This window comes from Balaenoptera ricei, chromosome 5 (assembly GCF_028023285.1).
Source record: "Balaenoptera ricei isolate mBalRic1 chromosome 5, mBalRic1.hap2, whole genome shotgun sequence".
Lineage (NCBI taxonomy): Eukaryota > Metazoa > Chordata > Mammalia > Artiodactyla > Balaenopteridae > Balaenoptera > Balaenoptera ricei.
The window spans coordinates 44,970,645-44,988,243 of NC_082643.1; the positions used below are offsets into that span (position 1 = coordinate 44,970,645).

General features: G+C 38.8%; 1 protein-coding gene across 6 annotated transcripts in view; it reads left to right on the top strand.

Annotated features, from left to right (window-relative positions):
* The window catches only part of TMEM150C (transmembrane protein 150C), a 91,211-nt gene that overhangs the window by 70,186 nt on the left and 3,426 nt on the right, over positions 1 to 17,599 (top strand). For all 6 annotated transcript variants that reach the window (XM_059923989.1, XM_059923992.1, XM_059923993.1 and 3 more), the window contains 6 exons: positions 3,990 to 4,079; positions 5,337 to 5,390; positions 5,521 to 5,553; positions 6,019 to 6,086; positions 12,709 to 12,836; positions 16,022 to 16,199. In XM_059923989.1, the coding sequence (XP_059779972.1) occupies positions 4,000 to 4,079; positions 5,337 to 5,390; positions 5,521 to 5,553; positions 6,019 to 6,086; positions 12,709 to 12,836; positions 16,022 to 16,199 (541 nt within the window). In that variant the 5' untranslated portion in view covers positions 3,990 to 3,999. The remainder of the gene's footprint in view (positions 1 to 3,989; positions 4,080 to 5,336; positions 5,391 to 5,520; positions 5,554 to 6,018; positions 6,087 to 12,708; positions 12,837 to 16,021; positions 16,200 to 17,599) is intronic.

Genomic DNA, 17,599 nt, shown 5'->3' on the forward strand with positions numbered 1-17,599 from the left:
TAAGAGGTAAATCAACACACTTGGTCTGTCCATACCATGGAATACTACCCAACAATGAAAGGTACCAAACTATTGATCAACACAAACCTTAGATGGTCTCCAGGGAATTATGATGAGTGAAAAAAGTCAATCCTAAAGGTTGCATACTACATGATTCCATTTGTATATCATTCTTGAAATGGTAAAATTATAGAAATGGAGAACAGATTAATGGATGCTAGAGATCATTAAGGAGGGTGCAGGGGAGGTAAGTGGGTATGGTTATAAAAGGGCGACATTAGGGATCTTTGAGGTGTTGGAACTGCCCTGTACCTTGACTGTAGTGGTGGCCACATGAATCTACACATGTAGTAAAATTGCATAAACTCGGGCTTCCCTGGTGGCGCAGTGGTTGAGAATCTGCCTGCCAATGCAGGGGACACGGGTTCGAGCCCTGGTCTGGGAAGATCCCGCATGCCGCGGAGCAACTAGGCCCGTGAGCCACAACTACTGAGCCTGCGCGTCTGGAGCCTGTGCTCCGCAACAAAAGAGGCCGCGATAGTGGGAGGCCCGCGCACCGCGATGAAGAGTGGCCCCCACTTGCCGCAACTAGAGAAAGCCCTCGCACAGAAACTTAGACCCACCACAGCCAAAAATAAATATAAAAATAAATAAATAAAAGACAACTCAAATACTACCTCCTCAGTGAAGACTTCTGAGATCTTTAAAAAAAAATTAAAAAAATAAAAAAAAAAATTGCATAAACTAAATACACGTGCACACACACACACACACACACACACAGAGAAAGGAGAGCATGTAAAGCTGGTGGAATCTGAATAAAGTGAAAGGATTATATCAATGTCAGTATCTTGGTGTTGACATTGTACTGTGGTTATACAGGATGGGAAGACAGAGTGAAAGATGTACAGGATCTCTCTGTTTTCTTTCTTACAACTGCCCATGAATTTGCAGTTTTCTCTAAGGGAAAAAAAAAAAAAGCATAACCAATGTAAACTTCCAGAAGAAGCACCAAAGTAGTTCCATTAGAAGCTAAATAATACAATTATCCATAGACTTATTCTTATCACCTCCCAAGGCATCCTTTTGGGTTAAAAAAGGGAAATTTCATCTATCATTAGGCAAGGGATACAGTATGGTTTTCTCATAATTTGGGTATAAAGTTTCCCTATAGAATTAAACTAGTAAAAATAAAACAATTTAGGAGAGTAGCCATTAGCCACCTTAGCTGCTTCCAAAACAAAATAAGAAAAGGAATGCATACTTAATGATAACCAGAGGGTAGAAACCTAAGAAGGTGGGCCTTCAATATATGTGTAAGAAAAAGGTATTAATTAATTTTTTGGAGAGTCATCTGAAGAAAGAAACTATTATTAATACTATCAGGAAGGGAGTCTGCCTTGTTCTAGAAAAGCAGGAGCCCAGAGAAGAAAGTGTTAAGCTGTCGTGAGGCCCTGCCCTTGTCCTAACAGGTGTATTGATCTGCTTGGCAGTTAGAGTTGGCAGGAATGCCACTTACAGAACATGTATTTATGTGTGAGGTACTTTACCTGCCTTGTCATTAATCCTCAGCACAACTCTACAAAATAGAAGTTATCTCCATCATTAAACTAAGGCTTAAGAGATGAAATAACTTGCCAGAGATCACACAGCTAGTGAGTCTCAGAACTGGGCTTCAGTCCTATGCCTGGCCATACCGTTTCCAGTCCTCCATACTGCCTCTCTGTAAAGGAAATTAGCACACAAAGCTATTGTGCTTGATGCCTTGGTCTTAGAATTATCTCATTAACTCTCTTCACTCTAATTTCCTGCTTCAAAATTTTGATTTTCCATATAGACATTCCTTAAAAGGGAAGCCCATGTGAATATTTAACCTTTTGGCAGTTGTGTTTTTCACTGTATATCAGTAAGTTGACACTGTAATTTACTCACCAGCCTAGTGTGAAAATGGTTCATAGGCATGAGTTCTTCTGCAGCTGATTACTCTGGGTATATGGGAGCATTCTGTTACTGTAAAAATATAAGATGCTGAACTTGGGTTAACTTCCAAGGTACCACCACCCTGTGAGGCCTCAGTCTTTGATGCCCTTCTCCCTCTCTTAGAATTCAGTCTTCATGCGGCAAGATGGGGAAATGGTGTTGCTGATTTAAGTAACTGGCTCAGGCTTACGGAGTCAGTTACAGGCAAAGTGAAAGTTGAGAACTAGGTCCCCTAACTCTTACTCCAGTGGAACCCTTTCGGCTGTACGCATCTTGTCAGAGCGCCCTATTTCAGGGGCAGATCCAGAAAAATTGGTTTACATGCTCAGTGAACATCCCTATTTTCTGTACTCCCTCTGCATCTTGGCTACTGGTGGAATTATTTTTGTTAGCATTATTGATAGCTCTATTATGAGCCCACAATTTTCTGGACATAAATAAATGAATAGACACTGAAAAGTCATATTGTATATGTTTAAAATGTTCATCATTTTCGACATCGTATAAACTGGGCAGCCGTGCACCACTGGCTCAGATAATAGCTTTTATATATTGCATAGACTATTACATATAAAGAGTTATACTCATTAGACCTCAGTATTTCCACCGCCCGGTATAGTACCTGGCACAAGTAGGTTGTCAATACCTGTGAACTGGATCAGATTGGATTAGACTGAATTAAATTGATTGAAAGTGGTTCTAATGTGTTTTGACTTCTAGATCCTGTAATTTATTTAACACCCCTACCCAAGTAGGTGTTTACACTACAGCATGTCTGTTCAAAGACACATTATTAGGTCCAGTTGTCTGTCCCCTGATCTGAAAGATCTACCTGATCAGGTAGGTCAGTTCTGGGAACTAAGACCTTCCTGAGACCTCGCAGATTACCAGCCTGGAAGGGAAGGCTGTGTTCTCTCTCTGTTCTCAACACTCGGAAGGGCCAGGGAGTCTCAGCACATGATAGCAGATATTGCAGAGGTGCTCAGAAATGTGGCAGCGCTGGTTCAAACCCAGTAAGCGGCTTTTTTTGCAGTTAATTGTAAAACCCCAAATAATGAGCAGTGATATTTCCTTAGAGGTGCCATTTAATCACTTTACCCTTCTCTTTGTCAGGTCACCTGCGGAAGTCACTAGGGCACTTTATTTTCTTGAAACAGGTTTTTTCTTTTGCCTTAAGGATTGTTGGATCCAGAGTCTCAAATAGATTTTGTCTGATGGCTTTGGGCAAAGAAGGAAAGTGATAATTAGTTGTTTCTTTCTGTTCTGTACCAATAACTTTTCACAGACACTTCTGAAGCGTCTGGTTTTCACTTCATTTTTGTGGAGAACTTTTTATTCATATGTTTTCCTTTTAAAATATAGTATACAAAATGCCTGACATCTGTATCCTTTTTGATTGTGTTGGTTGGAGCGAATTTAAAGTTATACACAATACATTGTTTTCTAGAGCATTCGTCTTTAGAGTCTTCTGAGATTGTTGCTCGATAACATGTCATGAGGAAAGTTCAGATTTCCAAAGTATTTGTCATTTCTTCCTGCGCTGCTAATTTGTTTAGTAACCATTTGTTTCTCACACTCTTGTCTGCCAAGCTGTAGACATAGGTACATGCCAGATCCATGGATCCATAATCCATAAATGTTAATAATAGCACTAAAAGTAGGTTGGAGTATGCCTTTGATATCTAGCTTTTCTCCTGAAAGTCCTAAACCAAACTCTCTGGCCTTTTCTTAAATACACTGATGCTTGTATAATGATACACGTCTTCAGGAGAAATTTTCCATCAGTTCTCAACTAATACTCTGGAATATTTAAACTAATGATAGAAAACAGTCTTCCATGTTGCTTCCTCAAGGGATTTCCTACCTGTGTAGGTAACAGTAATGACACTGATTTGAATCACGGATTCATAAAATACACTTTTTTTAGGTTAAAGTAAACTTCCATTCCATCTTGAAAGAGTGAGATCAATTTTTGCCTTGGTTATTAACACCTGTTCATTTTATTTCAGGGGTACAGGCATGGATGGGAAGAAATGCAGCATATGGATGTTTTTACCCCTTGTATTTACCTTGTTTACTTCAGCTGGATTGTGGATAGTGTGAGTATTCACTTATTTAAGGACTCAGGTGCAATGTAGATAAAAATGTCAAGTGTTGATAGTATGGTTGCCCCTTTGTGTCTGCAGACTGCACATCCTTGGAGTCAACCAACTGCAGATCAAAATTATTCGGGAAAAAAAAAATTCCAGAAAGTTCCAAAAGGCAAAACTTGAATTTGCTGCTCACTGGCAACTATTTACATAGCATTTACATTGTATTTACAACTATTTATATTTTATTAGGTATCATAAATAACTTAGAGATGAAAGTATACAGGAGGATGTGCGTAGGTTACAGTTGACCCTTGAACAACAGGAGTTTGAACTGCGAGGGCCCACTTATATGTGGATTTTTTTCAATAAATACTACAGTACTATATGGTCCATGGTTGGTTGAGTTTGAGGATATGGACCCTTGGATGTGCAGCTGACTATAGGACTTGATTACCCACAGAATCTGGTGTCCACTGCTGGTCCTGGGACCAATCCCCCACAGATACAGAGGGACAACTGTTCATATTCATATGAATGTATTTGTAAATACTTTAAAATAATGTTTACTAGTTCAATCATGCTAAATTCCCCATTTCTCTTCCCTTCTTGTTTCACCCAAAGTAAATAATAAGAGCAAGTAATAAATTATGCAAAGCAGACGGTGAAGAATACTGGTGATGTGGACTCATTATTTGCAAGATTTGCTAATTTGACACTAACATGCTATAAAGATTCCATTCACAGCCCCGTTCATAGTCCAGTTTTTTGGTGTGTGTGACTGGGTCTGGTACGTTTACAAAATGGGTATCATTACATTAGAAGTCTTGCTTATCACAAAACATTCCCACACTTGCTTATTTCAAGTACTGTTTACTTCTAGAAAATTATTTTATTTCCTTGCAGTTCATTAAGAAAGGTGGACACGTATTCCTGAGAAATTAAAAACTTTGAATCCTAATTTTAGTTTGCCCAAAGTTGTATAGTCTTATTTCTTTGTTTCCCAGTTTCCAGATTATAATGATTACCATTATTTAATTGCCATTAATTTTCTTTTGAAAATTAAAGAAATACTATTAATGACATTTACGGTTCAGAGGGCTAGGTGAGCTATAGGTAAAGCATTGTAGTAAAACAACATTTTCCCAGTTAGAAAAAAATGAATATGATTTAATGTGGTTAGTCCAATAAAACTGGGAAACAAATGATTCTTGGGTTTTTTTTACATTACTTTGTTTTATACATTTTTTTGTTTTTTCTTCATAGATACTTTATAGCTGTGGAAGATGACAAAATTTTCCCATTAAACTCAGCTGAAAGGTAAAATTTATCTCTGGGTAATTCTTTATTCATCAGTAGATTTAACAAAAACTTTGCCACTGATGAAGTTAAACTATGCACAAGTGACCATGCTTTAACCTGAGCTTCTGGGTTTTCTTTTGTTATCCAGGAAACCTGGTGTGAAGCATGCACCATATATAAGGTAACTTGATAATTCTCTTCTGATCTGTTGGATCTTAGGAAAATTTAGGGTGTATTAGTTCTGGCTACTAGGACAAAGTAGCATAGACTGGGTGGCTTCTAAATGTGAGAAACTTATTTCTCGCACCTCTAGAGTCTGGAAGTCCAAGATCAGGGTGCCAGCATGGTCAGGTTCTGATGAGAGCCTTCTTCCAGGTTGCAGACTGCCATCCTCTCATTGTGTCCTCACATGGCAGAAAGAGGGCAAGAGAGCTCTCTAGGGTCCCTTTTATAAGGGCACTAATCCCATTCACCAGGGCTCCACCCTCATGATCTAATCACCTCCCAAAGGCCCCACCTCCTGATGCCATCACATTGGGGGTTAGGATTTCAGCATATGAATTTTTAGGGGACACAGACATTCAGTCAATGGCAGAGAGTTATCGATTTTACTATAGTAATAATAAAACACTTCCTGTTTTTCAAGTATTGCAGGTGATGAACCTCCTGCAAGCTGTGTGTTTAGTCAAGTTATGAACATGGCAGCATTCCTAGGTAAGAAGAGCATAAAGAATGCTTTATGTGCTTTGGTATGTTTCTTTTTTATTTTAAATTCTCCCAAACCCATATCAAATGTATGGTGGGCTTAGTTGATAATTCGGTATCATATCATGTCAATATGCTGAAGAGGGCTTTTTGTTTTGAGGGTCTTTTTTTCTCATAAATCCTTTTACATTCACCTGCTTACCTTACGTTTTCTTTTCCCTTTACTATCTTTAATCATTTCAGCCAATTCTTGACTTTATTTCTTTTGCTGCATGAAATAATATATTTCATGAGCCATAAAATCCTGCATGAGAATGTAATATTGTGCAATATGTTTGCTTTAAAAAGAATGCCTTATTTTTTCCTTCACTGGCAAGGATGAAAAAATGCTTAGGCTCTGTGATAAATATTGATGTGTGTAGATATTGTCTTTAAATCTAAAGGTCAGCCTTAACATTAGGGTGATGCTCTCCCCTGCACCTATACACATATCAAGCTGGCAAATGGAAACATAGGTTAAAAAAAGAAAGAAAGAAACCTTTTGTACTCATGTCTGGCCCCAATTCCCCACTTTTCCTTTAGGGACCAAGGCCCTCATTTAATATCCTGTCCCCTTTGTACTGTTCCCTGGGGATCGTGGGAACCAGCCATGCTCTCTGTCTTCCTCCAAATTGACCTTATAGCCCATCTCCTCCAGGCCAGGACTCCTCGGTGTCGTTCAAAGGGTCAACCAGCTACCACCACTGACATATTGTTGGGTCGGCCTGTGACAGCTAAATTTTTCAACAGTGGTTTTCTGGAAGTGGTTCTTTTGCATAGTGAGACTTTCACTCCAAGTAAGAGAGAATGATGATATTATTACCGAGGGAGTATTGGCACCTGTCCCCCAGAGAGGTGCCCTGTTATTTCATCTATTTATAAACGCCCCATAAAGAAATTTCTATTCACTCTTACATGTTCCTTTTTAATGTTTGCTGTAGGAAAAGGGAAGACCTGTAGAATTCCCTGGAAAATCAAGGGAGACGGTTGGTCCAACATGCAACACAGGCAGAATCTTAGTTGGTTCAGAAGGCTGATAATGTGAGAAACATGGAGAATGTTCCCTGTGAGGCACCAGGGGAAGTGCTAGTGGGTCCGATTTTGTCCTCACTGCCTTTAGCCTCAAGGTTGCCAGGAGCTGTAGACTCACTCTTTTTTCCTAGTCTTGACACTACTCTTCTGAAGAACTCTAATAAACATATTCATGCTAAGGCATAAATGACCTCTAAGGAGATATTTGCATTTAATAGAACACAAAGTCCCAAGGGTGAATCTGGACTTGCAGGGTCAGGGACCCTTCCCAGCCCCTCTGCAATCACACCACATAGGCCTGCAGGTTGGTACAGACTCATATGATCATCCCCACGGAGCACAATAATAACAATAATTAATGACAGTCACTTAATATTCCAGGCATAATGCTAAGTGCTTTGCAAATACTACCTCTTCTAATCATGATACACAGGAGACTGCCTTTATGAGGAAGCTGTCACAGGCTGTCTGTCTTCCACTGGGCTTTAAAGAAACCAATGAACATGTTGGAAACAATATATTATCCTTTATATTCTTAAGACAAATTGATATGTCCCAATAGTCTTTAGTGTAAAATCTAAAATATGCCAGTTTGCACAGCTCACAAATTTATCCAGTTATAAAGTTGACGATTAACTCATTATAAAAGCATTTCCAAAAACACAGTCATGAAAACAAGTTCCCCTCTTGCAGATGACATTCGTCATCATCTGACTCTCCAGTCCTCCCCTGCTCCACCAAGAAGCAATTAAGTTTTTACTAGCTTTTGCTCTAAGGTATTACAGCATCCAATATTTATACTTTATTATCTTTCATCATTTTTAGTGCCATCTGGTAGACACAGAACTGATTAAGATTAGTGCTCAGTAGGAGTGAACCAACAATTATTTATCTGGGAATGAAAAAGAATCAGTTTACTAATGATTCTTGCTCTAAACTGTGGTTGCTTTTGTCTCCCCAGGCCTACCCCTCTTAGACCTCTGGCTGTTACTTTAGACGACATCACTGACTATAAGCAACAACATAGACCACCTATAAATCACTGCTTGTTGGCAGCTGTATAGATTATAATTTACAACCTACAAATGAGTTGGTGTAACATTTATTAAAATCAGTTAGCAAAGATCTTATATCTTTTTGATGGACTAATCAAAGATCAAATGCTCAGTGATTTCCGTATAGAATTAGTTATGCTTTTTGTCCTAAATCCACACTTTCGTTTCTCCTGGGGGGTGGGGTGTAAAGACCTAAGACAAAATTCTTTTTTTTTTTAGATAAGAAGTGGATTTATTTAGAGAGAAACACCCTCCACAGACAGTGTGGGCCAGTCAGAAGTCAAAAGGCCCCAGGTTACAGGGTGGTTAGTTTTTATGGGCTGGGTAATTTCTTTTTTTTTTTACTTCCTAAATTTTATTTATTTATTTGTTTTATTTCTTTTTATACAGCAGGTTCTTATTAGTTGTCCATTTTATACACATCAGTGTATACATGGCAACCCCAATCTCCCAATTCATCACACCACCACCACCCCTCCCCCACCTTCCCCCCTTGGTGTCCATACATTTGTTCTCTACATCTGTGTCTCTATTTCTGCCTTGCAAACTGGTTCATCTGTACCATTTTTCCAGATTCCACATATATGCGTTAATATACGATATTTGTTTTTCTCTTTCTGACTTACTTCACTCTGTATGACAGTCTCCAGATCTATCCACATCTCTACAAATGACCCAATTTTGTTCCTTTTTATGGCTGAGTACTATTCCATTGTATACATGTACCACATCTTCTTTATCCATTCGTCTGTCGATGGGCATTTAGGTTGCTTCCATGACCTGGCTATTGTAAATAGTGCTGCAGTGCACATTGGGGTGCATGTGTCTTTTTGAATTATGGTTTTCTCAGGGTATATGCCCAGTAGTGGGATTGCTGGGTCATATGGTAATTCTGTCTTTAGTTTTTTAAGGAACCTCCATACTGTTCTCCATAGAGGCTGCATCAATTTACATTCCCACCAACACTGCAAGAGGATTCCCTTTTCTCCACACCCTCTCCAGCATTTGCTGTTTGTAGATTTTCTGATGATGCCCATTCTGACCGGTGTGAGGTGATACCTCATTGTAGTTTTGATTTGCACTTCTCTAATAATTAATGATGTTGAGCAGCTTTTCACGTGCCTCAGCCATCTGTATGTCTTCTTTGGAGACCAAGACAAATTTCTTAAAAGGAATATTATTTTCTGCCCTGGAGAGGTTGTGAGGATAAACTAATAGCTGAATGATTTTGGTTACCTAATAGCGGCGTCTTTCCCTCCTTCAGCCAAAACATATCGATTGTCATGTTCTACTGCTGTCATAAATAAGAATTATTGATGCATAAACAGTAAAACTAAACAAAATGAAAAAGAATTTGGCCAGACACCAGTCTAGAACTGCAGTGAAGAGCTGCTATTTTGAGTTTGAACTTTAAAAACTCGATCAGCTTCAAAATAGAAGAATTTAACAAAGAAAATAAGGAATTACTCTAATATTTACATTTTTTAACAGACAGATAAATAAGGGACACTTGTATAGCAAAGGACTGCTGGAAATATCAAAAACAGCAAAAGGGTGGGTTTTAAAAATCTTTTCTAAAACTGTAAGTAAAATTTTAAATTTTTAAATGAAACAAAAATATATCTATTGAGCAGAACGTTAATGTGGTAAAAATTGGTTGACGTATATACAGATGGCTTTGAAATTGCCCTACTGCCCAAGAAAACTTTTTCAATAAGGTATAATTAAATCATTACTTGGTTGTAAATGGACTTCATAACAGATAGTCTGAATCTGTCTGTATTTAAACCTGTTAATAAACTGTTAATGGATCGGAAGCTTTATTATTTCTACAACCGTAAAATTTCAACTAGACCCTATTTTGGAAAGAAAGTAGGCCTAGCCTCAGCTGATTAATCATGGAGTTAATAGGTTAAAAGGGCCAAGTGTGGTGTTTGGAATGCAGTTCTGGAAGTTGGGAATGTTGGGTTGGTTCCTGTCTTCAGGGAGGTTTCTGTTTCCTGCTTAATGTCATTATCTGTTCTTGATGAAGTGATTTACCATCCATATTACAAATGAGAAGGCTAGCAATGCTGGAGCCAGGAGACTGGTACACGTCCAGAGTTCACTGGCGAGAAATGAGTAACACAGACAGTGGCACTGACTGTGTCCTTTTGGAAAGAGTGGCACAAACTACCTGGATGGTCAACGTGAACAGCCATTTCGGTGTCTGCTTTGGCAGTGGGTTAGGGCTTCGGCCAGAGTTCCAGCACCATCCTAGCCCTCCAAACTGGGTGACAACCAGAAAGTTCCCAGAGTCATACTCTCCACTAGTCGTTTTTAAAAGAAATTAAATGTGCTGCCTTGGTATTCTGTCATTATGTCCTGACTAATATCCACACACAATTAATTAGCAAATGTCTCCCCTGGTGCCTTGTGGGGAAATTTCTGGTCTAAATCTAATGGCTTCTTTATCTGAAGATCACTTTGTGTCAGGGCGCTTATGTTGAATTTCTCGTCTCCCCACTTCTTCCTCCTATTCGTATCCCCAAAAGTATTAGAAATTGTGCTTATTTTTTCATCCTCTAGGATAGTTATTGTCAACATTAATAGCCTTCTGATAATATGATAACTCCTAACTGGATCCCTCAAACCCTTCGGTTGAAAAACTATTATCAAAAAAATGGTTCTGAAGAACCTAGGCGCAGGACAGGAATAAAGACGCAGATGTAGGGAATGGACTTGACGACACGGTCGGTGGTGGGGGGGCAGGGAAGAGTAAGCTGGGACAAAGTGAAAGAGTGTCATGGACTTATATATACTACCAAATGTAAAATAGATAGTGGGAAGCAGCCGCATAGCACAGGGAGATCAGCTCGGTGCTTTGTGACCACCTAGAGGGGTGAGATAGGGAGGGTGGGAGGGAGATGCAAGAGGGAGGAGATATGGAGATATATGTATATGTTTAGCTGATTCACTTTGTTATAAAGCAGAAAGTAACACACCACTGTAAAGCAATTATACTCCAATAAAGATGTTAAAAAAAATAACTATTATCAACTCAAGTATAATCTATTAATTTGATGATGAATCATGGGCATTAGCTTTAACATAAATATACTAAAAGCTAAATCAGATCCAAACAATTTAAGATTTCATAGATTGCAGTTTATTTCTATTTTGTTTCCAAAATCCAACTATTAACCAAGTTGTATACCACTCTTTGACCAGAGGTACTTGGAACTGAAAGTCAACTCACTGAACTAACTTTGTAGCTTGAAACTATGAAATTCGTCATACTTGGGAAATGCAAACTTGTGAATGGGTTTCTTTGTTAACGGCTACTAATAATGGCCTGAAATCAAGGCAGACTTATAGCAAATAATTGCCTACTAATTGCTGTATAAATAGGATAATTCTTGAATTCCTAATTGTCCTCCCTGCTAAACCTTAATGTCAAAATAAATTGCCTTAGGAAGTAGTAAGTGCATTTCTTTATACTAGATATAACATATTAATTGCAAGTGCTTTTAAAAAATCATTTGTAGACTGACCTTTCCCAGCTTTTTGTATAAATATGAAAATATCCCTGCACTAAGCAATTAATAAAAGGGGAGTCTTAGATTAGTGACTTGAGTATGGACTGGTCTCAAGGTTACTATTAGAAGTCAGATTTGAAATCTAAGTAACTTCCTTTTTCTCTCTGCAGATTCTCCGATGACAATTTGATTCAAAAAAGTGGGATTTTAAAATAAGTAATTAACATCATTTGGAAGAATTGAGCTTTCTTAATATAATCAATATGATTTTCAGTACACACCAAACCCCCAAATCTGCTATGTTAAAATACAGATTCCATGATTTGATTGCTGTAACTGCTCTAATTTGAATGAGCTGCCTTTGTCCTTTGACAATGAACACCTACAGGTAGAATCAGAAGGGAGAGGGAATAAACCAGTAATAAAGGGATTTGTACATGTGCCTTTATCTTCCTTCCTATCCCCGGGCATGATTTCTGGCACAGGGACCCGCAGGTTTGTCTAGATTGGTAACCTTGTCTTCTTCCCCGTGTTTTCTTGCCCTATCTGTTCTAACACGGTTCTAAACTAAAGGCTGATTGAATCAGTGAATTCCTGTGCCACAGGCTGTCTCTCTGTGTCTGATCTGTTGCGTGCCAAGCCTCTGTGATGTCCTCCTAAGCCAGTCTGTCTTGTGCTGACCTTGTTTTTGAAAACTCTGAGAATAACACTAGTTGTTACCAGTCTATCGTCTTGCGTCACCCAAATAACATATAGCACGCTGCTTCAATTCCTCTCTGCTTTCCCCAGGTTAGCTAGAATAAAACATCTCAATAATCAGAAACATCACATGGAAAACTTCTTTTAAAAATGCATCTGTCGTTAGAGAGATTTAAAGGTGTACTGTGGCAAAAATTTACTTCTGCACATTGTGGCTTTAGAACACTGCTTCCTAGTCTGACTGTGTGATTTAACTTTTTCAATTATAACATTTTGTTTTATTCCCAGCTCTGGTGGTAGCTGTTCTGCGCTTCATACAACTGAAACCAAAGGTTTTAAATCCGTGGCTGAATATAAGTGGATTGGTGGCGCTCTGTCTGGCTTCCTTCGGAATGACCTTACTTGGTAATTTTCAGGTACTTCATTTGGCCTTTTTCACCTCCATCTCACAATTCACCTATATGATGATCACAGCCACTGAGGTATAGTCACTACGTGGCCCTTAGAATTCTCCATGAATCTTTAAAAAAATGCCAACAGTGGTTCCTGATATGCACAGTTTCTCCAGCAGTCACCCCATCTGTTCTTTGAGCCTCGCCTACGTAAGTGTGAATTAAACATGAGAAATTCCTCCCTATGCATTGGAAATACAGCACAGCTATTGGGAAAAGTATCTACTAAAATAGGGCTTTCAAACCGCTGTATACTTTTTTTCATAACAAATTGTATCCTAATGTACCTTTCTAGAAAATTAATAGGATCATTGCCTTTCTGTAATTAAACATTGAACATCCTTATTGGATGAAACTTTGCATTTTAGATGAGCAAGCTCACATGGGGGTCAGTTTGAAAACCCAGAATTTCTCTAGAACACCTGTGACTTGTATAAAGAGGTACTAACCCTAACTCTTCTTCCCAGAGATGTAGAAGCCCGAGGTCACTTAAGCATAATTTCCCTTGCCAATACCCTCACACAACTCTTGACCTAAATGACTTCATTTGTAAAATAGACATGGAGACCCTGCCCAGTTACAGTGGCTTTCTGTTTTCCCTGCCTCCATTCCCTCCCCAGCTTCCTCCGGCCTCTGCGGTATACTGCTGCTAGAAACTTCCTCCTTGCAGTCAAACACCGATCCTGACACTTCTCCCCCGTCTGCTGAGTGAAATCCAAATGGTGCAGGCATTCCAGACACTCAGCATTCTAGTGAGTGTTTAGGAATGTTCTTACTGAAAATATGGTAGTGGATTTTCTAAGACTGTCTCTCGTCCTTGACCCTCAGTGCTGATAATTCATTAAATTAGGATAACTCATTCCCCAAGACGTCCGCTGGCACACAGTAGCAACTCAATAAGTATTTTTTTAAATAAATAAATTTATTTATTTTTATTTTTGTGGCTGCATTGGGTCTTCGTTGCTGCGCGCGGGCTTTCTCTAGTTGCGGCGAGTAGGGGCTACTCTTCGTTGCGGTGTGCAGGCTTCTCATTGCGGTGTCGTCTCTTGTTGAGGAGCACGGGCTCTAGGCGTGTGGGCTTCAGTAGTTGTGGCTCGCGGGCTCAGTAGTTGTGGCACGCGGGCTTAGTTGCCCCGCAGCATGTGGGATCTTCCCAGACCAGGGCTTGAACCAGTGTCCCCTGCATTGGCAGATGGATTCTTAACCACTGCACCACCAGGGAAGCCCTCAATAAGTATTTTTTACGTAATGGGTTGTCTGACAGTTAGGAAGGCAATCCTACCAATTCCTCTAACTATTCTAGATCCCATTCCATATCAACCTAGATAATGAGAAAGCTGCATTCTTAGAACATATTGGCTAGGACGATGAATTATCAGGAGAATATTTGAGAGTTTATCTGTTAAGCTCCAAAATGTTAGGGCACAGAGCATTTTTTATTGAGATTTTGGTAGTAGTCTTTCCTCCACTTATCCATCTGTGCTACAGGGGCCGGCATGTTGTAAAATGCTCAGTAACTATCATTGCTCTCAACCAGGTCTTAGATGGAAGTTACTGAGTAGACAATTTGTTTTTCACTAAAGTTCCCCAAAGAATCCCAGTGATTGGGTTGTTTGGGTGAACCACAGATATTCAAAACTGTAAATGATGACGCTATATATGAAGAACATTTTCTGGAATATCTACAGAGATTACACAGGAAACAAATAACACATTAGTTGCCTGTGGAGAAACCAGGTGGCTAGTATATGAGATAAGAGACAGACTTTTCAATCTATACTCTTTTTACAATTTTTTAAAGTTTGACCCATGTAACTGTATCATCTACTTTTAAAATTAGAATTAAAAAATAAATGAACAGACTATGTAGAGCATGGAAAACCAATTTCCTAGAAGTAAAATTTGATTTGGGGAATCATTACTTAAAGTGTTTCAGGACTTCCCTGGCGGTCCAGTTGTTTAGACTCCACGCTTCCAATGCAGGGGGTGTGGGTTCGATCCCTGGTCAGGGAACTAAGATCCCACGTGCTGCGCAGCCAAAAAATAAATAAATAACAATAAAATAAAATAAAATGTTTCAAAAATATGTGTGTTGAACTGTGAGGGGGGAAAATGGCTTCTTCAAAGAAGAAAAAAATCCTACAGCCTAAACAATAGAAAAAAATTGTAAAGGGAAAGTAATATTGATTTGATACAACCATTATTCATAGCAACGCTAAACAATAAAACACCTGAAGGCAATGGCGATTCAAAAGGATATTTTCACCATGTTTTTAAAGCCATCTCTTCAACAGTAGATTTTATTTCCTGTATGTTTCCTATATATATGGGGTACTATATGTGTAGTTAAAAATATATGCAATTAATAAAGGTGTTTTAAGTGACAGATATATTTTTTAAATCAGTGGGTAATGATTTGGGCAGTTTACGTCTCTAACTCCCAATTGAAATAACCCAGATGGGTCTCCTTTAACCTATTAACTGTATAAAAGCCTTGACCAGGAATCTTCAAACACTGTTGCCCTTTAATGGGTCTCCAGATATGGCAAAAGCTCATAAGTACAGTTTTCTTATTATAATAGGAAAACAAAACAAAAGCCCATTAACAATGAATTGGCCGCATTACATAGACTGACCAGTTTTGTAAGAGTAAAGAACAGCTCACGTGTCATTAGTTGTCCAGGCCAGTGAAATCTTGACTTGCTTAGAATTGGCCATCCTCAATCAGTAAATGCACAGCCGGATTCTGGTCTCATTTCTTAGTCTAGAAAACAGAGTTTGGGGTTTATGTCTGTAGAAACTTTGACATTTCTCTTTTTTTGTGTAACTCTCCTGCTTTTTTCTTTTACTTTTCTACAAAGCTTTTCTGGAAAATAAATTCAAAGAATAAATTACCACTGCCTGTATGGTTCTTCCACACGTTTTGAGGTGTGGGCATACTATTCATTTCTCTACTTCCCCTCAGAGTTGGAACCAATAGAGAATAGACACAAAGAGCCAGTGGAGATGAAGGATTCTACTCTTTCTACAACCTATCATCCCATTATTGGGACATCTCTTTACCTATTTTTTTCTCCTTCACATATTCCATTGGCTTGTATGTATTTTCTAAATGGACCTCCACAGGTCATTATCTGTTCATCCCTTAGCTCACAAATGATGAAGAAATCCATAATGTCGGAACTTCCTTGACTTTTGGATTTGGCACGTTGGCCTGCTGGATCCAGGCTGCATTGACACTCAAAGTAAACATCAAGAATGAAGGACGGAAAGTTGGAATTCCACGAGTTATTCTCTCAGCATCTGTCACTCTCTGCGTGGTCCTCTGTATCCTTTGAATGTGAAAACGTTCTTTTCCAGTGAGATTAAAACACAGATAAGTTGTCCATGTAGAAGATGAGAAGATTGCCATTCTCAGTTGGTTAGGATATACTGTCGTATCAACTCAGAATATTAGACAAAAAAGAAAAATAAATGGGTATAAAAACGAAAATTTTCAGACCTATTTTTCATGCCAAAGAGGAGATGGAGAGCTAAAGATAAAACAAGCTCTGCCTTCTCAAAACTGTTTCAATCTGTAGGAATGGTGCCATGCATTCTCCTTTTGATGTAAAGTTTCCTTTTGTGAAAAACACAGAATGCATAACCAAAAGAGAATTGTGGGGTTTTTTTCCTTCCATCTTGAAAAATTCTTTTCATTTGCAACTTTATTAGTGGCTCTGTTATTTCATTTAATCTATTAACTCTAAAATGAATTTCTAGGGACAAAAATACATTTATATCTTTCAGGAAAGCAAGTAAGCTTTTCTGGAAAAGAAATTCAAGAACTAGATTACCACTGCATGTACTGTTGTCCTAAACAAATAATTTTGAGGTGCTATTTATTTCCCTTCCTCCCTCGGAGTTTGAACCAATGGAGAACAGTCACAAGGAGCCAGATGGGGATGGAGAAATCAGCCTTCATTCCTAGTAAACTTGGAAAGGAAAATCGTGCAGGCCTCCTATCTCACACCCTGGAATTCAATCTATCCACCCAGTAAGAAGCAGAGAAATCAGGGAAAGGCAGAGGAGAGCATTACACTCAGCGGAAGCCCAAACAGATCGCAGAGGGCCTGGTCTAAGGTAGAGCACAGTGACCCCACCTAGTGTAGCAGGGCCCAGTGGAAGTCGGCCAGGAACGAGCCCACCAATCAGATCAGTCACTCAGTCCTAAGTGTTCACTCCATTAGGTCTTCTGGAAACTGGAGAAGGGAGTTCCTAGACGGCAAACGGTATAACTAACACAGTTACAATCATCAATGTAATAGCCAATATTTATTGGGTCCTGATGATGTGCTAGGCAGTATTCTAAGCACTTGAAATGTGTCAACCCTTTTAATCCTCACTTAACAAGTAAGAATAGTGAAAAACGGAGGTTATTTACCCAAGATCACACATGGTATGTGTCGATTTGTTCTAAACTCAGGCTCAGTTCTTATACTCTTAACCACTATGCCATCCCTCCTTAGAGTGGCTTTAAAATACGAAAACATTTAGCGCTCAGAGACGTTCGTTAGTGGAGTATTTGGAGCCATTTATTTCTTCTTCCCTCACAAACTGCCATTCAGTCATTTTAGCGGTTTTCTTAAGTCACATTAGATTGAGAACATTTAAGGACTTGAAATTCAAGCCAAAAAACTTGCTTATTACTAGCAACCTGATAAAATATTTTATGAGTAAACGGGTCA